Below are 23,104 nucleotides of genomic sequence, written 5' to 3' on the forward strand. Positions count from 1 at the left end.
TTGTTCACCTGGTTGTTATTATCTTGACAATTAATTTTAATGAGTTCCAGGATACCTCCGCCAACACACTCTGATGTTCGCTGTTGCTCCATTAGACTATCTGCCTCCCACTGAGGGCTTTAACATTTCAGTCATGGTGGATCAGTCATTGTGTCAGGGTATGTGGGGTGACCTGGATTTATGAACACATCTACCAAAGGCGAACAACAAAACCTTTGAACTCCACAATGTTGAGAGATTCCACAATATTTTCAAGCTCCCTAGTAACTTTGTTAATGCGTGCCACCCAACACGCCACAGGTCATTTTGATACTGTGAGATATATTCGTGGCTTTGATTGTCACACTTTTGCATAGTGCGAGATCTAACGGCGAGATGGCATGGGAAAACTAAATGGTGCCACACGCGTGTCAGCAAGGCCTGCCACTGCATCTACGCACAGGGAAGAGCCCTGCCTCCCTGCTGAGCCTTCTCTCACTGTAATGGTGGTCATTTTTGCAAATGTGTCACACTGTGTCCTATGAAGACACGGATGAGTATTCCTGCCACGGCGTCACTCCAGAACACTGGAGCCTTTCATTGTCTGAGTGCTGTGACAGGCTGGATCTCTGAGCTGTGCAGGCTCATGGGCATTTTTCACCCCGATTCCTCTGTTTCCCTGAGAACGCTCCGCCAAGTTCAAACAAAGTGCCTGCACAGTCTCAGAGACAAAAGATGAACATTTATTGGATGCTGTTGCTGCCCGTGCATAAGTTTGCCTGTTTAATGGTGTAAGAAGTAACATTCTGAGCATCTGGGAGCACCATAAAATCTAGTTAAGTTAAGCAGTAGATATGTGTATTCAGTGTTTAATTTATTTTTATGCTGATAAAATCACAAACCATCTCACAGTTGTTATTTATGTCTGAAAGGGTAAATTACTTCAAAGCTGGTGGCTACAGCAACCTCAGAATAAAAAAAAAAGAAGCACTTTTTGTGACATAACTGCAGGACCGCTTTTCTTGTCCCTCCATCTTATTTTTCACATTCTGTGTGTCACGTCCTTTAGGAGGAGTGTTTACAGGATGTTATCTGTCTCAGTGCCTGCCCCCTATCCCTCGGAGTGGGTCCTCTGGAATGCTTGGAGGGATGGAGGAGCTCCAAGGGGGAGTGCCACGGGAACAAGCCTATATATACATCCCAACCCTGGGTGCTCACTGCTCAAAGGCACAGCTGGTCTCTGGTTGAAACTGGAGTGCACCCCTCTGTTGAACTAGAGGTAAGTCCTATTCACTTCTCTTTGTCCTGCTTTTGAAAAAGAAAGATTTTTTTCTTCTTCCCATGAAATAAGTGTTTCCTTTCCCCTATTTATATGCTTTTTCTGGTCTATGCATGGCAGGTGACTAACACATGTTTTGGAACCCAGAATAGCAGTTGATTTTTGATGATGTGTTAAATAAAGAAGAGGCTTTGAAAGGGAACCCTGCATACATATTTGTGTAGTTTACACAAGACAGGTGAAATGCAAGTGCACTTAGAGTTGTTGGAATGGTGTGGGTAAACCAATATTGAATGGTAGATGGAGGTCTGTGGGAATATGGTTGAGTGAATTAAAATATAGGATGAGGTTTTGTGTTCTGGAGGATGTTTGCCTTTCCAGTAAGGTGGAAAAGAGGGATCACAGGTTGGAATGTAATGTCTTGAGCCATTCCTGAGTTTGGTTTATATCACTTTCTTATGTGTTGAGCAAGCTGACTATGCATTTTCAAGTAGATGGGCAAAATATTTTCCGTAGTGTTTTTTTTTTTTCTTTAAATTTGAAACCTGAAGTCTAAAGTTCCAAGCAACCCAAATTTTTCCAAGTGAGGACTTGCAATAACAAAGCCAGAGTATTTTCTGGATATCAGGATCCAAACTCTGTAAGTACTTTTCCCCCTCTTTTTGCTTTTTCTTGGTGTTGGGATAAAGTATTCAGTTTGGTTTCTTAGTTTTGTGCATAACAGTGTAATTATATAGTGGAATTATATATTATAATTCTGCATTGCGCAATTCAAGTGACTCAGATTGCCAGTAACACTGGTGACATTGTACATGGAAAAGACCTAAAATAAACCCCTTTTATAGATGTGACAGTGTTTGGTAAAATATTATGGAGTGGACAAGCTCAGACCTGGGACCAGCAATATTGATTTTGATATTATTACTATTACTGTGTGACAAGGATATGTTTCACTTTAGAAGTTCACTATATCTGGTATTTTCTGGGATTATCACATTTCTTATTAGGTTAGAATATTAGTGCAGGCAGTGTTTCTGATTACAGAACAAGTGCGGTGGCAATGGTAATGAACATTCTCAGATCAGGGTGTGTCATTTTTTAGTTGGAATCAGGGGAGATGAAATATGTTAGTGAGATAATTCCCCTGTGCAGTGAAAAGACCTGCTGTGTTCACAAATGTCATTTTCATTTTCCCACCATTGCCCATGTTGTGAACATCTGCATTTGCTTTGGGTTTTGGCTTTTGTCAGGATTTTAAAAATTTCCCCCAAAGGTCCAGTAATTCATGTTGCATAATCGTCCACGTCACACAGAAGAACACATGCTACTTTTGATGTCTTTTTGGAATTAAATATATTTGTGCAATATATTAGCAGGACTTTTATATAACTATATACATACTGTAATTTAGAGTGACTCTAAAATCCTGCGTGAGTCTTGTTACTTGTCTCAGGGTGTGGCTCAACATGTGGCCATACAGCAGGAAGATTTCTACATTTTTCTTAATGTTTATTCAATAGCTGTTGTTAATGTAACTTTTAACTACTAATGTAACTTGTAACCAATTCCATCTTTTTGGATGAAATTCATGATGATCATTGCATCTGGCGCAGGATAGTAATCCTTTAAATATATTTGTGTTCTTAAATTGATTTCAAAATTATTCTTCCATAATTTTTCGCTGCAGGCACTCCTGAACATTGGGAAGTGAAAGTGCACCCTGTGCAAGTGGGAATCATGAGCCGTGTGGAAGAATGGGTGCTGCAGAACAAGGACAAAATTGAGAAAGGGGTGGAGATAATGGGCCAAGGCTGTGAGGTTCTGGCAGCCACGGTGGGCCAACTCCACCCCATTCTAGAGGCCGTGTTTATGGCCTCTGCAGAGCTCCTCAATAATCCAGAGGGAAAGGAGGCTAAGTACCTGGCCGCACAGTTCGAGAAGGTGAACCAGAAATTGGAGAGCATCCAGGATGAGGTTGACCGCATTGCACTGGAGATGCAGCGCACCTCCCTGAACAAGCAGAACTTTGACCGTGAGGCACAGATGATCAGCCAGTATGAGAAGTTCCAGGACTTTGTCATTGCCAAGCCCAAATTCAAGGATAAGAAGAAGGACAAGTTTCTCAGCCACTTTGAGAACACAGAGGGAGACCTGAACCTGGATGCCCTGTACAATGCAGTCACTGGAGAAAACACCTCGGGGGACCCTATGCTGGAGACAGTGGTGGCTACAGAGCAGAGGAGCCGTCGAGCTGTGGAGGAGTTCTGTGCCCGACTGAAGAAGCTGTTTATTGTGGGAATCATAGCAGTCATGGGCCATGCGGCCCTGAAGGATGGAAATGTTGGGGAAGACATGGTGAAGAAGTGGCAGGGGCGAATGGAAGATGTGGAGATCCGTATGAAGGCAGCAGTGGATGACTGCACAGAGAACTTTGCCATCCAGGCAAAGGAGGATATAGAACACCTCCTCCAAGAAAAGCAAGGAGCAAGTATTGAGCCAAACTTCACCCAGTCGCTCTTGGACTTCCTTGCTAAAAAGTATGATTGGGTTTCCTGGTCTCTCCGGGTCTTCAGCCATAGTGGGTTGTTTTTCTGGAACTGGCTGGCTGGCAAGAAGTACCACGGCCGAGGTGGTGGTGGCAACTTCTTTGACCTCCTGACAAAGAACAACATCAGGGTGGTGATCTCTTTCAGTGTTGAGCCCAAGCCCATCAACAAGAGCCAGGTCCAAGAGCTGATAGAGGGGCAAAAGCTTAAGGGAAACATGGTGTCTGTGGCCCAGACCCTCTGTAATGGCCTACCAAATTGTGTGGTGCATGCTGTCAGTCGATACAAGGATGTAGTGGAGTCCAACAACTTCCCAGAGGAGTGTTACTACTTCGGGAAACATAAAAAGGCATACCTATGTGTTCACTCAGAATAGCCATTTGATGCAGGATCCATCAATCCAATACTTATAGAAATCAGTGCAGAAATCACAGTTTTTTAGAAATGTCTGTCATTACACACTAAAAGTTCCCCAGAAAACATAGCTGATCTAGGGTAAGTGAGGAAATTTTTTTGACTGGATTTGACAGATTTTCCTAGATTTTGTTGAAAACCTTTTTTTACTCTAAGTTTTTGTCCTGGATATTTGCTTCTTATCACTATACATATGAATAGAACAGATTTCTGAATTATTATTCTTTTTTTGCTGTTACAAGGGTGTGTGAACCTAAATGGTACTCTCATAAGCCAAAGAGAAAGTAAATGAATACTTGTTTTCGGTGTCTTTCAATGCTTCCAATGGAACTATGGATGTTGGTATATCCATAATATAAATGACATTTAAATATTTAGATACTGTATATGAAATTGTCATGGCTCAAGCTGCTGGCTTCTCAGAAGACAACCCTGCGCATTTAAATGTTGAATAATGTAGAATAAAACATTGCATGGATAATGTGTCTTAATTAGTTCAAACTGGTTTCAGAATCAATATATTTTTTACTTTGCATATGTTGTCAACAATAAAATCTCAATTTAAATATAGCCGAACTGATTGTCTTTTGTGGGAAATTTAACAACAGCATTTGTCTGATTTATGTATCATGCCTAAATTATTATTTTGTTTTTTAACACTTAAAACTAAGACATGGTCATTTAAATTATTTCAGGATCTTTTGAGAAATCTATAAAAGTATTTATTTCGTAATACAAACAATATGAGAATATTTTGAATTAAAATGTTAAGCTAAATATAAGCTTTGTGTATAGCGTAATAAGCGTGAAAAAATAAATAAAGATAAAGTTGGTCCAAAAAATAAAACAAACAAACAGAAATGTATAGCACTATGCCCATCACTCAAATTCTTACTTACAAATTCTTAAGATAACAAATCCTTAACTTAGCGAGAACTTGCATAGCCTGACAGGCAGCTTTTTAAACAATTCCACCCTCTAAAAGCGCTAAGTGGGTGTGACAGCTACTTCAACAGTAACCTGAGACCCCTAGGCATAAAGCAGGCCATGTTAGTTCGGTAAATTGTGTTTACAGCGCATTTAAGGTGAGTTTATAAGCCCATGTGGCTTTAATTACGTTATTTATTCAATTATTCTGTTTCCTTAGCTACATTAAATTACAATCACTTAGGAGACGCTCTTAGAGCGACGTATAGTGGAGAACATCAGGGTTACTGAAACTTTCCATTTCCTGATTATGAACGGGGCATTGGATCAAAAGCAAGCGGTCTGTCGTAGATACATTTACTGTACTTCATATTATTCTACTGTATATTATTCACATACTTTATTTCAGAACTGCTCGTTTCTACTTCAGCAACTGTATGCTACTCTGTTCGGTTGAGTAGCTTACGTTATACAGCAGCGAATTGCAAACGCCTTTCTGCTACACTCAACTGAAACGTACTGTATACTATTGCGCTTGTTAGCCTCTGTCGTTCCTCTGTCGTTGAAGCAGATCTCTATCAAGAAGTAACCTACTGCAAGCAATTGATAAGCGAAATTATATTTATGTTTTACATTTATATTTTGCACACATTCCAGACATCTTCACATTTTGTTCTGAAATGGTAAACAAAATGCCCAACGTAGGCTGCCACAGAATAGCCTTTACGCCCTGGTAACATTCAGGCTTCTTGAACAGATCGGTAGTGAAATGGCAGCCCAATGACATTAGCTGCTTTACCCCAGGACTCATTGGCGATTAATTTGGTTCCATTGCTTTGTGATTAAAAATAATGGCCGAATTGATCATCACGGGGCGGGCAAAGACAATGCTTCTCGCAATTTCCGCGTCAAATAACACATCAATTCCCCTACATGAATCGGAATAAAGTTGTTTCTTTCAGGAAGTTATCTGCAGTGTCCTTTTTTCTTTCTGGACAAGAGGATGTTACAGGAAAATGGATGGCCTCGCCCTCAAAGTGTATCAAATAGCAACAGCTGGACTATAAATATATGCACGTATTGATGACTTACACTTACATTTAACCTATGATAGTACAAAATGTACTATCATTTCATTTCTACTATTGTGAACAAGGAACTTGTTACTTGGTTGATGTAGATTTGTAATGAACACAATACACACAGAGGCCAACAAAAATGCTGTCTGTTTACTCCTTTCTCATTCTCCAAAAGTTTTTTCTTCAAAGGTTAGCTTTGATCTTGCAAAACCAGAAGCCCACGGTTGTAACCAGCACACAATATTCCTGTTCAGTACTTGTTTAAATGTTCAGTTGATTTTGACACAACCAATGAGTTAGTTGCTGAACCTGTATGTCTCTGATGAATTTATTATGATATCTCCTCCCCATGATGGCATGCTTTACTGGCAAAACACTTCCTTGATCCTCATGTTAAAAGACAAAAACAAAAAACAACAAACTCTAAATGCCACATCTAGAATTAACCTAGACTTTTTGGTTGCTTTCTTGTGCATGAAATAATAATGCAGCAGTGCACAACTTGCCAAGAAACAACTGAGCAGCAAAGTAACAAATTACTTTGGGTCTCCCATGTATAAAAAGGATTGCATGGGTCACCCAATATGGATGTAAATACCCACAAGCTGATACTCAACACTTCAACCGTGTTCATTGTTTAATTTCTAATCTAGTGAGCTGGAGTACTGCTCCAAAACAGCAAAAGATGTGTTACTGTCCAAATACTTTTGGAGTGTGTGTGTGTGTGTTTGTGTGCTTGTGTGTGTGTGTGTGTGTGTTTTAAGAATTACTGTATTTGTGTCCAGAGCCGGCTACTGGCATAAACACATGCGGAGGTTTAGGGCCACAAGCTTTTCCATTTACCAGTTCTGTTTCATTAAAGTATTGTTGTGATCTTTTAGTCATACTGTTACACTGTTTGTTGCTGTAAATTAACAATGGAAAATAGTAATAGAAAATGTATGACAAAAAAAGAAAACAGTATCCATTTGCAGACTGCCTCAACTCCTAGCTGAACATGTAATAATATAAATGTTCAGTGGTTTCCCAGCACAATCTGACTGCATTAGTGGTGTGTTCTATTGCATTGTCTCAGTAGAATGTTTGCTGAAGGCCAGCTTTATTGGAAGGGGGCATAACTCAGCTTGAGTGTGAGGGTGTGTGCATGTTTCCTAATCAAATGAGAAGGAAACCATTTCCTAATGCAAGCCTTTTTATATATCATTGATTGACTATGCACTAAATAGAATGTATAGTATTGCCGGACATATGTGGTAGAATTCCTTTTGACGTTTTTTTATTCCATCTATTATTGGGAAGATTGCCTCTGAACACTTAGATTGTGTGCACTTGTATTTGGCTCAAAGTGGTTTTGAATCACAGACTGGATCATTTTGCGATCATCAGACTGTTTTTCCTTGTTGTTGCCATATGTTGTTTAATTATGTGTAATTGCCACAACATGGATGTTTTGTTTTTTTATCTTGGCATAGCTTATTCTGTTGTTCACCAGGCACATTCTGAAGCTTGGAAAATTCAGAAAATGCATGAGCTTTATACCAGGAGCAGTCCTTTATTAACAATACAGCACACCCAAACCCCTGTGGACCACAGTCAATGTTTTTCAGTATCACCCCACCCTGCTGGTATTACTGTATTACTGGTATTACTGCCCTGGTCTTCTGTTGTGTAAAATCCCCTGAGAGAACAGAGCATTGAGATAAGCTGACAGAATAGTTTCCATTGTCTTGTTGCCATGGTTACTGGCTGAATTTCTGTGGAAAATGTGCTCAGGCCCAGCTAGTTTTACTTCCTTTAATTAATCATTCTCCCCTCCCATGCAGTGCTTAGACTTTGATCATTAAAATCACATAAAAGAAGACATTAATAATACCAGGCCCCTGACCCCTGCATATTTTCAATCACCAATCAGAACCTATGCACCAGCCAGACCCCTCCGTTCCGCTACATTGGGACACCTGGCATCTCCCCCTCACCACACCTGCACTTCTCTGCCACGACTGCTATCTATTCTGGCCCCACAGTGGTGGAATGACCTTCCTGTGGATGTCAGAACAGCAGTCTCTGACCACTTTCAAGCTCCAGATCTGTTCAGGCTGCACCTTTCCCTCCCTATCTTACCACCATGATTAGCTTTGTGTATGCCACAGATTATACTGGCACTAGTAGTTTATATATAATTATATATTATGCTAGGACTCGGAACTGTACTTTCCTCTAGGGTCCTCATCGCACTTGTCCCTGTGTTCGATTTGCACTTCGTTGTATGTTGCGACTGGATAAAAAATGAAATTCTGTTCATTTAAGCAAGTCTTTAAAGCACATATTCAACATTCTTACATTGTTGATGAATTACTCATATAGGAGACATGCTTTTCTTCAGGAGAATTGTTAACATTATTTTCTCCTCTGTAGTATATCAGTGTATCTGCCCAGGTTCATTGCTAGAAACTGGGAGTTTGAGCAACTGCAGACAGCCTAGGCCCTAATAGTACCAGGCCCGTGTTACTAAGTAAATAGTAAATGTTCATGGCTTCCTATTGAAGAGTGGTGTTTGGCTTCCTATACTCATGTCACATTTGTTTTCAAAGCAAAAGCAAATACCTTTAGTTGAGTGTGATCTCTTGCTGTTCACAATACAAAATTAGACCTGAAGGAACTTAAAACTGGAGTGTCAAGAGAAGACAAAATATTATTTAATAAGAAATGTTTTACAAACCTTGTTATTGGAATTATGACCAGTTGTGATAACCATTCTTGTCTTCTCTCATATACAGAAGCTATAATACCCAGAGTGCCCCTGTGGTCCAAATCAAAGATGGCCAATCAGCTACAGAGACTTGTATCTGAAAAGAAAAATGTTGTGGAGACTGCGATGGAGGTTTTTGAGCAAGGTGCAGAAGTTGTGGCCAGCATTGCTGGGGACCTCTTCCCTGTTTTCGCCATTGCAGCACCCATCGTGAAGCTGGCCCTGGACAATGTAGAGAGCAAGGAGGCAGCATTCATGAAGGAGCAGTTCCAGAAGGTACGAGACCGCCTGGAGGCAGTCTCTGAGGAAGTCAAGCGCATCAACCAGGAGATCCAGAAGAGTGTATCTGATGCCACGTACTTCTCTGTGGAGGAGAATCTAACGAATCAGTTTCGCAAATACATGGACATCCTCAACGCCAAACCCAAGTTCCGAGAGGTCAAGAAGAAGCTCTTCCTGGAACACTTTGCCAAGACTGGCGGTGATAAGAACCTGGACACCCTATACAAGGCTGTGACGGGAGACAACTTCTGTGGTGAGTCAGTGCTGGACATCACTCAGAACTATGAAGAGAAGAGCCGTCGGCCGATGGAGGACTTCTGTGCACGGATGAAGAAACTCTTCTGCGTGGGTCTCATTGCTCTAATGGGACACGCAGCCCTGAAAGAAGGAGGGGATGAGGAGGACTTGCTTAAGGAGTGGGGGGAGAAGATGAAGGCTGTCCAGGGGAAGATGCATGCTGTCATTGAGGACTGCATCAACAGCTTCCCCGAGCAGGCCAAAATAGATGCACACCGGGTTGTGAGGGACCAGGGGAGCCAGACCCAGCAACAGCTAGCAGATGCCATAGTGGAGACCCTAAAGAAGAAGTATGACTGGGTCCAGTGGTCTGTCAGAGTGTTTAGCAGCCCCTCTGGCTTGTTCAGAAGCAGAGGGGATTTCCAGTGCTTTAAAGGAAGGAGTCGTTTCCAGGTACAGGGATCAGAAGAGAAGCTGAACGTGATGGTGTCATACAGCGCCTCACCTGAACCTCTAGACAAAGCCCGGATCCAACGTCTCATCCAGGGGATGAAGAAGCTTAATGTGGTGGCCGTGGCAGAGATGCTGTCTGACCAGATACCTGTTTGTGTTGTCAATACAGTAAAGGCCTCCAAAGATCTAGCTTACTCCTGGAGCTTCTCTGATGAACTGCATTACTGGGACCGCCACAAGAACCTGTATGTGTGTGTTCACTCAGCCTGAGGCTGGGTCTGAGGAGATGGACCATGGCCGGAAGATGAAACATTCTATGGTAGCCTGTACACTGGTTGAGAAATTAGGCTTTGAAAGAGATATAATTCAATATGTTACAATATTTATATAAATAATAGTTTGTACTCTATATATAATCCATGCACTACGACCGGAGATCTAGGGCTTATTGGAGGAGAGGTTTTCCCTCACTGGTTGCTCGGTATTGTGAGATATATCATTTGGAGGAACTGATTCAGAGGTGAGCCAAAGAACTAGTAGGAAAATGTAACCTGCTATACACCTTGCAATCGGTAACACTGGGGTTGTACTTGTGGCAAGTAACTGGGGTTTAGCTTGTACCTGTGGCAAGTAACTCACTGTCTCTTTGTCAAACATTGACTTTACTTGCCTTGCACCAAATTGTATCCTAAACAGTATAAAGGTTGGAACTTGATAAAGGTCTGATGAAGTACTATATATGGTGTTTTTTCCTCTCTAGGGCATAATCTTTCCTTGTAATAGCATCAATAGAATGAGACAAGATTCATTTTAATAGCCGGTGCTTCATCACTACAATGAAATTAATTTGATTGTTCAGTGTAATTGCACTTGTGTTCTAAATTCAAGCTCTTGTTTTACAAAGGCCATTTACTTTCAATACTTAAACTTTGACTTTCTACATAATGTATATGCATGTCAATTCATAATGGCAATTGCATTCATAAACTGATCTTTCTTTGTTTCTGGGTCATGTTTTCCACTGGGAAAATGTTATTTTGTCCATTTCCTCAAAGCTAGACCTGGACCAATTCCATGGAATTTGCTAGAAACAACCCCCGCAAATGCAGAGCAGATTCACTGAGAACAAGTGCGGGCATGTTCAGACAAGTTGAGCACAGTGGTAGCTGAGATACTGGTATGTTTATAAATGTTTTCCACAGATCCACAGTTCTGAACCTGTGGTGTCCTACAGCAGAAGACACAAAATCACTGGCCAATGCCAATCAGTGTCGCATGGGACATTATCTGGCAGAATTCTCATTGCTTGACCTGGTGTTACAGTTTTCTTTGAACTGGCTGCACTGGTGAGATGATTTCCATGTGACAGTAATTCCACATCAGATTTATGTGTGTTAGTCAATGCATTTTACACATTTATATTGTATATATGGTATTCTGAAGAACCCAGATCTGATGTCTGGTGCAAGGTTACATGCTGGTTCTGCATGTTGTAGTGTCAATATTGTGTCCGGGTATGAAAATAACATACATGAAAAGCTCTTTGCTTTGCTGCCCTGTTTTATTTCTTTAATTATTTCTTTGTAAAATGAAAAAGGGCTGTTTACAAATTACCTTTCATTTGGTTTTGTTAGTTAAGTTTGTCTTTGATTTTATACTGTGATTTTGTCATTGTTTCAAGTTTAAAATAGCTGAAATGAGATTGTTTGTGTTTCACTATTTCAAAACTTGTATCACAATCTATAATAGATACTGCCATGAATACTTATTCTTACTAATACAACTGTTTCAATAAATAAATAGTAAATTGGGGTTTATTATCAGTTATTTTCTCTTCATTGATGTTGTTTATTCTAGCATGTTTGAGTTGAAAATAAAAAATAATAAGGCTGATTGCATGTAAATTTTTTTAGAATGCGGGGACGGCATTGGCTCAGGAGGTAAGAGCAGTCGTCTGGCAGTCGGAGGGTTGCTGGTTCAGTCCTGGCTGTGTCAAAGTGTCCCTGAGCAAAACACCTAACCCCCAAATGCTCCTGATGAGCTGGTAGGAACCTTGCATCGCCATTGGTATGTGAGTGTGTGTGAATGGGTGAATGAGAAGCATCAATTGTACAGCGCTTTGAATAAAGGCACTATATAAATGCCAACCATTTACCATTTAGAATGCATTATACAGCCAAAAAAATCTCTGGTATGAATTTCTGAAGAAGCATTTATGTTAATCATTTATTTTTTAACATGCAGTAGACTGGTTGGTTCAGTTGATGAAGTAGAAAATGAAGACACAGTGCTCATGCTATTCTTTACCTTGGCCCTGCTTACTCCTCACAACAGAATGTAAATGACTGATAATAAATCAGTTCTGAGAATGTGTAAGCTATGCAGAGCTGCTCAGCCTGAATTGTTTCTTCCAAACCTGGGAAGAACAGACAGGGTTCACAATGTTGGCAAACATTGGAAAAATGGAAGCATCCATATCATATCCCTATCCATAGCATGCAGATCATATCAAAAAGAAGCTATGGGCCATAAACTTTAAAGACTCCTAATAGCCCCATTTTAGTGATTATTTATCTGGGAGCATTTGTTTTGTTTTGAGGTGGAACAGTGTTATGCAAACTTGTAACCAGGAAGTTTAACATGTGGTGTCCAGATAGGACATTGCTGTTATATCCTTGAGCAAAGAAATGAACATGATCTGCTGCAATAAATGTCCAACTGTATAAACACCTGCTGTGTAATGTGTGACCTTTGTTTGTTACCCTGTACGTGGGGCACAGTTATGCAAACTGCAGCAGGACATCAGAGATTGTTATCAAAGTATACAAATTTTATGACTGAATTCTTTATTGTTTGGATGTGTGAACTTTTAGCTCACTTACTTACATTTTTAATATGTCTCATTTTGCTTCTGCAAGCCATAGTTGAAGTTAATAATCAGTGGCCAAACCAGTGGGAGTTGGGCTGTCATTACATTTCTGCTTTGACTTTTCAAGTGTTGCGTTTCCTTTTCGTTGGCACACTTTGGCCTCTTTTATGAAACAATTTTGTTTTATATAAACCGTTGATTGCCCATGTTGTATTCTGTAGCAATAGCAATAAGACCCCTTTGTCCAAATTTGATAGGTTTTCATCAAATGTGCAACAAATTTCAGTTGAATGCTTATTGATAAGAAGCATAAAGGCATCTTTTCAAATTCTATTTCCACTTTCATACCCATTTGGTTGACAAAATCTATATCCCTGAAGGTCTCCTGTACCAATGACAGGCATGGCAGATGTTAGAAAGAGAACCAGGCTATCTAGCATAGCCATTTCTCAGTGAACCTTAGTACATTACTTAGCCCTGGCATTCCCTGCTGCTTTACAGTAGTTTTACTTTATTGCCATCATTATCATAATTTATCTTCCAAACTTATTTGATTCTATGCATGCTAGAAAATTCAATATAAAATGATTACTTTACTTCTGTCTGTTATGATCCTGATTTCTGTCTGTTAGTTTATTTGGCATTTTTGTAAATGTATTATTTTTCATATTCATGTCTGGTTTTCTGTTTACATTCATTCATCTTTGCACTTATCTTCCCCTGTGATGTCTGTGTCTGAATGTTTTCTGATCTCGAGTCACTCCCCTATCACTACGTTCCTTAACTCTGTGCAATTGTCTACTCCCTAGTCCGGATCCGTTTGTATTATATGTGTGTCTTTGTGAATCCAGTCCACGTTTTCGTTTCCCCCTCCTTATTGCATTATTGCCCTTTCATGTTTCTCACCTGATGTTTATTTGTTAGACCGCCCTCACTCCCATGCCCCACCTAGGTTGTCTCATTCCCCTGTGTATTTACACCTGCCCTTCTCAGTTGCACCTTGCTAGTTCGTCTTTCCTGCTTTTCGAGTCCCGGGCCCTGATATTATTTTACCCTAGTTCTAGCCTTCTTGTTCAGGAGCCCTTTTTCCCTAGTGGCATTCTGTTAGTGTTTTCCGGATTCTAGTTTATGACCCCTGCCTGCTTCTCTGGACTCTTCTCTGGTTTTGTGGATCTCTGTACCTCTGCCTGGTTTGGTCTGACCTGCCTGTTTTTGATTACGCTCTTTCTGCCCCTTATCCTCCTGCTAAATAAACCTGCCATTTTTCAACATCCCACTGTCTGCTATTGGTTCCTCTGCCAACCCTCCCCCCCCCCCCCTCCCCACCCCTTGTGAGCTTATTCAACTCTTTATTCCCAGACCTTTTTAACCAACATACCCGGTAAAAACCACACAATGGCCCTTCAGAGACAGGGGTGTACGTAATGTGGACAAAGAAAAATTATATCATGATAAGTCCAGAACCCATGCTACTTTCCATGAAAGGAATGCCACACAGTATCTGAGGGAAAAATGTGGAATGCACACTGACAATTTCAGTGTATTTCTGTGTGGACCATAATTAACTGGAGCAGACATGGACTGTGGTTTTACTATATTCAGTTCTGAACATTTAAATGACTCTCTAGTGAACGCAAGATTAAGAATAAACTCTACCAGGTGCAGTCTGCTTGATATACTGAAATTATTTTACATGACATAAAATTGTGCCATTTTATTAAGAGTTGGCCCTGATGTCATTTGATGAGAAACTGAGTGTTTGTCTTTGTCAGGGAAGCATAGGGATGTGGCTTTACCAACTTACTATATTTCCAACAGAGTTTCGGTTGGGAAATGGAAATAGCAGGACTTGGAAATGATGCATCACTAGAAAGACTTGTGTAATATCTTGCAACTTGTACTCTAGCTCAAAATATGCTTCATAAAATTACATTGGAATGCAATTTCTTCTCATGCGATTTAGCTTCAGCATAACACAACTTTGCATTCACTAAATATCTACTGACATTATGCCTTTTAAATAATTACTGCGGGAAGATACACCTAACAACCAATATCCTGCTTCACATGTTTTATCCTATAAACTCAACCTAGTTAAGAGACAAGTCCCATGACCAGTGTATGGCTCCCTTAATGTATGCCTGCCTAGTAATTGAGACGTTCAACATGTATGGCCACTGGTTGATGTGGACACCCACTGGAAAGACTTTACTCATGATTCCAGTACAACTCCCGTAATGTAGGATTCAGTATTGTTAAAGTTTACCAGCTATTTGAAATTACAGTAACACCTCTCAGACCCCCGAGAACTGTCACTCACCAAACTTAGCCACAAAGATAGTTGGCATGTCTTTATTCAAAGACATAGAAGTAAATGGAACCAAGGAGAGATTCCACAAGGAAAGTGTCCGCACAGAGCGGCTCCACACTGGAGCTCTTAGACTTTCGGTGCTCTATCCACCACTGGGGGAAGGATGCAATCCCAATGAATAGGCTAGGAGACGCTTTTAATCAGACCAAAATGACTCTCCATAAATATGATTTGGTCAGACAGTCCTTCATTGAGCCCAACCCATCAGGTGACTTCAGGAACGCAGAAAAACATCACGTGGCGATGGGACCATACGCTCGGATGCAGACGAACACTGTGCAGTCCTTTATCACCTTCAGGTTAGGGCAATCCATGGATTAATGCTGTCTCAATGAAAATTATTTTGTAAAGGGCCAATGTTTATCAGATGATGTGCCTGAGCAATTGACTTAGGTGGTCACGGGCTTTTCCAGAATGATCCGAGCATGAGGCAATGCAGTGCAAGTCCCCTGAGATGCATCCTGAGCTCAAAAGACTGAATCTAACAGGATGTTTTGTCTGTCTGAATGCCGTGCAAGGTTTATACCAGGAGGAACCTGAAACAACCTCCATTACAGCATGAGAAAACCAGAGAAACCAGACCAAAATGCAGCTTCAACTAGAACTTCAGACATTGTGATGCATTTTCTTTAAAGGTATTTGGAAGCCTTTAAAATTATATTTCTTGTGATCACTCAAGTCATTCCGAGATTCATTTCATTGCTCTCCCAACACTTCCCTACATATTTTGGTCCATTTTTATAGTTTCCGCTGAAGTTTTGCCCTGAATGTGAGATAACGGATATGCATTTGAAGCATGACTTACTTCCAGTATGCAAAAAATCTTACTCATAAAGTATTGGTCTTCTTTAAAACATCAACATTTACATACCATATAAATACAATGAGATTTGAAAAAAAAAAAACTTTTTAAAATGCCATGCTATAAAACACTGAGCTAGTCTGAAGCAAAAATATATATATTTAAGGTCACACAAAGCCAATGACGACCTTCTCAACACAATAATAATTTGGCCTTGGCTTAAGGACATAGCAGCAAAACTCCTGGTACAAAACCTGTCTGAATGATAAACCACCTCCAAGGAATCATAAATCACATGGCCAAGATAGATCTGTGAAGATGAACATTTTTTCAAGTTGTCACACCCGTCTGACAATGAAATGACTCTCAGTAAATCCCTCCTCTCATTTTCCTTAGTGGAGCCTCTGCACAACTAGCTCCATGTTCACATAGCAATATCCTAAATGGCAAGAATGAACAGGCTTATCTGGGGCCTCCATCTGACAACAGGTAACAGAAATGATTACACTGGACCATATTGTGTATGGTAGTAGGCATTGGTGTCCTTGGGATACATGTTGGGGCAAATACTGCCTTTGACATATAAAGGAAATTCCAATGTCATTGAAGACCAGCCCTATTGTTTACATTTGTTCACTCAGTTACAGGGCAGCGTGGCCCCATCATTTCTACCTCTGTTAATTCCTGCCTTGCAGCAACAATGACTTAGGCGATAGGTCACAGCTTCATATTACTGTCACAATATTCAACTTCTAAAGTGTCCCTGCCTTTATGTCATATCTCAGTTTTCAGTTTTTTGAAGTTTTGTTCATGCCTGTTGTGTAATGACGTTTGAATCAAGGAGGAGGCAGAAGAGATTGCTGTCACCAAAAGCTACACCCATAATTCCAACCCTCCTTGTTATTGTCACATACAACCACAGAAGAGAGGGGGATTAAAGACAAACAAAGTACAGCCACCCACTTGTCTTTGAGGAAAGACTTCAAAATACATAGACATACCTGTGGCCAGAGCCAAATTCTCACACAGACTGTTTCAGCAAACAATGGAGACAAAAGAATGATCATAATTTCCCCCGAGTCCAACTCAACTGTCCAGCCACCTGCTACATTTTTTAAATTTAATTTGTGGTTACAATTGTGCAACTCATGGGAGGTGTATCTATCTACTGTATGTGTCATGGAAATGTTCACACCCAATTCACTGATTTTTCAGTAATTAGACCAACTATAGATTTATGTTTCCAGGAAACATGAGCGTTGTGTATGATTCATTGGAAAACATATATCCTTGGCATCTGTTTTGGGGAAACTACTCTGAAAGTGTAGTTGTAGGGACTACTAATTACTTCAAGCTACAAGCTACAAGTACAATTACTCAAAAAACATAGTTCAAATCATTTTGTAAAACAATTATCAGAAAGGAGGAGAACCGCTATACAGCTCAGTGGGGAAACCAGCAACGTGTGGCAGTTAGCAGTTGGTTGTATAGCGGAGCAGAGTGCTTTTCACAAATCAGGATTAGATGGAAGAGAGAGAGGAGATAGTATTTGGTCAAACGTATTTGGTAGTTTGTGTAGTTTCCAACTCAAAAAGACATTAACTACTACAACTACAAAATTTGAATGAAGTTTCACTACCTGCAAATTGCTGCAAAATGTAATTAAACTAGGCTATTAGTTTACCTACAGGAAGTTATACCGCTCCCTGACACTGATTGCGATTGCATCCTTTTAAATGAAACTTTCATGCCTCACGCTAAAACCAATATTCACTGTAATGACACTAAACATAGGTTGAGGGAACGGCTCTGAGACCTTTTGCAAGTTTGCATCATGAAATTAAACTCACATCGTGACCACTTTATTAGGTATTTATTAGAGCTCTTTTGTAGACCTATTGGTCTATTTCGATTGCCCATCAACTTCAATGTGTTCAGAAATGCTCTTCTACATACCACTGTTTTAATCTGAGGTTATTTGAGTTACTGTTGCTTTTCAATCAGCTTGAACCAGTCTGGGCATTCTCCTCTGACCTCACTCTTTAACCAGGCATTTTTTTCCCACAGAACTGCCACTCAGTGGATTCTTTTAGTTTTTTGCACCATTCTCTGTAAACTCTGGAGACTGTTCTGCATGAAAATCCCAGGAGATCAGTAGTTTCTCAGATACTCAAAACACCCCGTCTGGCATCAAAAATCATCCCATGGTCACTTAGATCATATTTCTTCCCCATTGTGATATTTGTTCTGAACGAGAACAGAACCTCTTGTCTGCATGCTTTTATGCATTGAGTTTCTGCTACATGATTATCTAATTAGATATTTGCATTAATGAGTAGGTGTATGGATATACCTAATAAAGTGTATAATGGCATTACAGTAAGGTAGCCAAAGTACACCTGATAGCTTATATTGTCCAATTCACTAGCCTTATACTTAATATTTCAACCTACTGTGCATTTTGTTGTGAAAAATTAGTGTTACCAGAATAAACCATGTCAATGCACTTAGGTTCACTCGACAAGAACATCTGCTAAAAGAATGCAATGTAATGTAAACCAATGACATAATGCCAGAAACATGCACATCATGCATCCCACAGACACAGACGTTGAAATTCCTTGGGTTTTTAGGAGAAATACATTTGTGAGAGAAGCCATTTAGCTTGCACTCTTTTCAGTTTTCAGTGGACTGTAAATATCAACTAAATATATCAAATAATTGATCAAATATATCAACTTTACACAAACATCAAGTGTGTGTGCGTGTGTGTGCGCATGTCTGTGTGTGTCTGTATTGGACAGTAATTAGGTGACTATGAGAGTTGGTGTTATCTGAAATGCTGTTTTGGCTTTGGGGAAGGTTTGTTTACACATGCGTTTGCTCCAGCCTCATGTGACTTTACTTCCCACAGTTCTTTGGTCAACATTATAAAAGCACGGGCTGGCATGGTTATGATTAGTATACGTATGTGGGCATTGCTCATCAGGTAATACTTAAATAATATCATAAACTTTAGTTCACTTTATCTTTTAACTAATTGTAAACTTCACCAAAATCCATACATTTGAAATTGGAAAGTACTAAAAGATGCGATGAGACACTGAAAATAAATACAAAGTTATACACTTTTTCAGGAATGGCAGCATTTGACTTACTTACAGCTATCTTACTTACTTGATGTTGACATTTTATTCTCAAGTACCAGATTTGATCAAAGAGAATCAAGCACTGCAATAAGGGTTAGGGTAACTATTACATATATAATATCAGAAATATATTTCAATGACATATTCATATTCCTACCGTTTCTGGTCCTGCTGCCCCCTGCTTGTTCATTGGAATTGCATGCAATATTTCATGGAAAACAAAACCGTCCAGTCTGAAGTCACTGTAGAGCCAATGCTGCCACCTGCTGTTTGGAAAGAGCGGGCTTTTATGTCCTTCAGCGTTACCTCTTCGCATTGAGCGCAGCATTTCACTCCACCTCTAATCACATTAAACCATTTGGAACATGCACAGCATATTCTGGTTATTGATACATACCTGGCAGTGGAGTGGTCCAGGCAAATTCTTTTCTTTTGTAATTACGTTATGTTGTTATGTATTATTATATTATGACTGGGACACCCAAGGTCTGTGTTTCTAATCCCGGTGTAGTCACAATAAGATCTGCACAGCCGTTGGGCCCTTGAGCAAGGCCCTTAACCCTGCATTGCTCCAGGGGAGGATTCTCTCCTGCTTAGTCTAAACAACTGTACGTCGCTCTGGATAAGAGCGTCTGCCAAATGCCAATAATGTAAATGTAATGTATGTCTTCCATAATACTTCTATTAACCATTTCCTTCAGAATTGTGCTAGTGATGTATGTATGTAGACATTGACTGATACAATAGTTACTGTTTTAAAGAGGGTATCTTTTTAAAAATGTATGACTTGCAGTTGGTCTGTTGGCAAGGCTGACTGGCCAACTGATCATTAGATTAGCTATATATTTGATATGCTATTGAGATGCTGAGACAGCCATTGAAATGTTTAAGGAAACTGTTCTTAGATAAGTCATTTTGACAAACGCATTTTATCATATATATATACAAACAATTCACTGTCTCAATGTATAGACAGTATAAAACAGCACAGCTAATCCTTGGTGAGTAGTTACTCCATGTATGAATGTCAATGCGAACTTTGGCACCAAGGGTTTGCCACTCATCACTGAACCCACAGGTGGATGCTGGGGTGGTGGTGCAAGCAATAGGCCATAGGAGCAACAGCAGCAGAAAAGCAGCAGCAGAATGAGTCAGGCAGCAGCATGCGGAATGAGCCAAGCAGCAGGGCAGCAGCATGCAGAATGAGTCAGGCAGCAGCATGCAGAATGAGTCAGGCAGCAGCATGCAGAATGAGTCAGGCAGCAGCATGCAGAATGAGTCAGGCAGCAGCATGCAGAATGAGTCAGGCAGCAGCATGCAGAATGAGTCAGGCAGCAGCATGCAGAATGAGTCAGGCAGCAGCATGCAGAATGAGTCAGGCAGCAGCATGCAGAATGAGTCAGGCAGCAGCATGCGGAATGAGCCAAGCAGCAGGGCAGCAGCATGCAGAATGAGTCAGGCAGCAGCTTGCAGAATGAGTCAAGCAGCAACATGCACAATGAGTCAGGCAGTAGGGCAGCAGCATGCAGAAAGAGTCAGGCAGCAAGACAGCAGCATGCAGAATGAGTCAGGCAGCAGCATGCGGAATGAGCCAAGCAGCAGCATGCAGAATGAGTCAGGCAGCAAGACAGCAGCATGCAGAATGAGTTAGGCAGCAGCATGCAGAATGAGTCAGGCAGCAGGGCAGCAGCATGCACAAATGAGTCAGGCAGCAGGGCAGCAGCATGCAGAATGCGTCAGGCAGCAGCATGCAGAATGCGTCAGGCAGCAGCATGCAGAATGAGTCAGGCAGCAGCATGCAGAATGAGTCAGGCAGCAGCATGCAGCATGAGTCAGGCAGCAGCATGCAGAATGAGTCAGGCAGCAGCATGCAGAATGAGTCAGGCAGCAGCATGCAGCATGAGTCAGGCAGCAGCATGCAGAATGAGTCAGGCAGCAGCATGCAGAATGAGTCAGGCAGCAGCATGCAGCATGAGTCAGGCAGCAGCATGCAGAATGAGTCAGGCAGCAGGGCAGCAGCATGCAGAAATGAGTCAGGCAGCAGGGCAGCAGCATGCAGAATGCGTCAGGCAGCAGCATGCGGAATGAGCCAAGCAGAGCAGGGCGATGACAGCCACAGCATAGTTACCAGGCAGCAACATGGTGGAAGAAGACCTGCAGCCGAGTGAGGAGGTAAGGTTGGTGGTTTAAATAGCCTCTCCCATTAACACGCAAGCATCATGTGAGCGGACAGAGCTTTTCAAGTTGTCTGCCCAAACTAGCTCTGCAGGCTTTGTATTGTGTATTTATAGATACCCGGCATTTCTGGTGTTCTATCTTGAAGCTTAGAGAATGCTATGTCCCACATCACTCCGCCCATTGCATTGTTTCTAGACCCATAGAAAACACATGACTTCACCATATGGTTGTAGTGCCATGGTGATTCTTAGGCCCTTTAAAATGGGTACATGAACATATAAATACACTACACACTGAACAACCCATATGGCTTCTCTGGCTTACTGATTGCAGCATGTGCCACACTGTATCTACAGTAGTGTGCACTGATGATTATACACTTAACATAATAAAGATAAATCAGAAACCAAGTACTATTACAGTATTTATTTCATGTAATATTGGTTCATGTAGATGAAAATAAGTAAACAGAGAGCTCCTTCCACCGTGCCATCATGTTTAATACTGCGACACTGCTCAGTTTATGTTACTTTAAATACTGGAACAACTGACCATCAGAAGTAATTCTGCAGAATAATCAACAATCATGGAATGAGCCTTCAAACATGCATTCATGCTCTGCAAAAGTAAAAGAATTGTGACACCTTTCAATAAAAAAAAAGATGTTTTCACTGTTTCTGTTTATTAGCCGTACTTTTACCCCAATGTAATAGTAGGAATTTTTTTTTCTCATTGCCTACAATAGTATTGTTCAATACATTTATACCAAAATAATATATTATATATTACTAATAAAGTTATATATTAGGACCCCCTTTTGACAAACATGGTGGTGTAAAATCATCATCAGTTTGTATCCCATACAAATCCACTTTGGTTACTTCAGCATTGAATTTGGTGTGAATTTAGGTCAGCGTTGCTCTTTGGTGTTCTAAGGTAATAATAAGGTAGTGATTGAAATTGAATGTGGAATACCAGGGGACACAACTCATTTTAGCAACAAAATACAAAGCCAGTTTGATACAGCATTAAACATCCATCCATCCATCCATCCATTATCTTAACCCACTTATCCTGAACAGGGTCGCAGGGGGGCTGGAGCCTATCCCAGCATACATTGGGCGAAAGGCAGGAATATACCCTGGACAGGTCGCCAGTCCATCGCACGGCACACACACCATTCACTCACACACCCATACCCATGGGCAATTTAGACTCTCCAATCAGCCTAAACTGCATGTCTTTGGACTGTGGGAGGAAACCGGAGTACCCGGAGGAAACCCACGCGAACACAAGGAGAACATGCAAACTCCGCACAGAGAGGCCCCGGCCGACAGGGATTCGAACCCAGGACCTCCTTGCTGTGAGGCGGCAGTGCTACCCACTGCACCATCCGTGCCACCCAGCGTTAAACAGTAGTGATATATAAAATGACATCACTAAAGTCAGGTGAATGTTGGAGATAAAAGGACAGAAGAAGGGAACACCTGCTCAACCAGTACATATTACTCTGAGCACATTTTCAGAAAGAAAAAAAATAACTTTTGAATCACATAATTTCACTCCATCTCTACTCTCCAGGGCTGGAATGGGGAAGCCAGCCTCATTTGGCCTCTTCAGTTAATATCCATTTAATTTAATCTTTTTATTTTGCTTTGTGGTGCAATCAAATGAATAATTCTTAAATAGTCACATTATATATTGTACTAAATATATTATACAAATCAAAGAAAACTATACAATGATATCAAGCCTATTGTATTCAGTTGTGATTTAATGATTCATTCATT

General features: G+C 40.7%; 2 protein-coding genes across 2 annotated transcripts; both read left to right on the plus strand.

Moving 5' to 3' along the window:
• Positions 1–1,104: 1,104 nt before the first annotated feature.
• LOC133141137 (uncharacterized) lies at positions 1,105–4,788 on the plus strand. The gene is made up of 2 exons (XM_061261556.1): positions 1,105–1,258; positions 2,946–4,788. Exon 2 carries the CDS (start codon positions 2,996–2,998, stop codon positions 4,178–4,180), a length of 1,185 nt encoding a protein of 394 aa, XP_061117540.1. The 5' UTR covers positions 1,105–1,258; positions 2,946–2,995; the 3' UTR covers positions 4,181–4,788.
• A 449-nt stretch (positions 4,789–5,237) lies between these two features.
• On the plus strand, positions 5,238–12,675 carry LOC133141150 (protein rapunzel-like). The gene is made up of 2 exons (XM_061261579.1): positions 5,238–5,303; positions 9,002–12,675. The coding sequence occupies exon 2, from the start codon at positions 9,043–9,045 to the stop codon at positions 10,213–10,215; it is 1,173 nt and encodes a 390-aa protein (XP_061117563.1). The 5' UTR covers positions 5,238–5,303; positions 9,002–9,042; the 3' UTR covers positions 10,216–12,675.
• Positions 12,676–23,104: the final 10,429 nt, after the last annotated feature.

This window comes from Conger conger, chromosome 1 (genome assembly GCF_963514075.1).
Source record: "Conger conger chromosome 1, fConCon1.1, whole genome shotgun sequence".
NCBI lineage: Eukaryota > Metazoa > Chordata > Actinopteri > Anguilliformes > Congridae > Conger > Conger conger.

What these genes read in the sequence shown, in the direction of transcription:
- LOC133141137 (XM_061261556.1), top strand. Translation starts at nt 2,996, where the DNA reads ATGAGCCGTGTGGAAGAATGGGTGCTGCAGAACAAGGACAAAATTGAG.
- LOC133141150 (XM_061261579.1), top strand. Translation starts at nt 9,043, where the DNA reads ATGGCCAATCAGCTACAGAGACTTGTATCTGAAAAGAAAAATGTTGTG.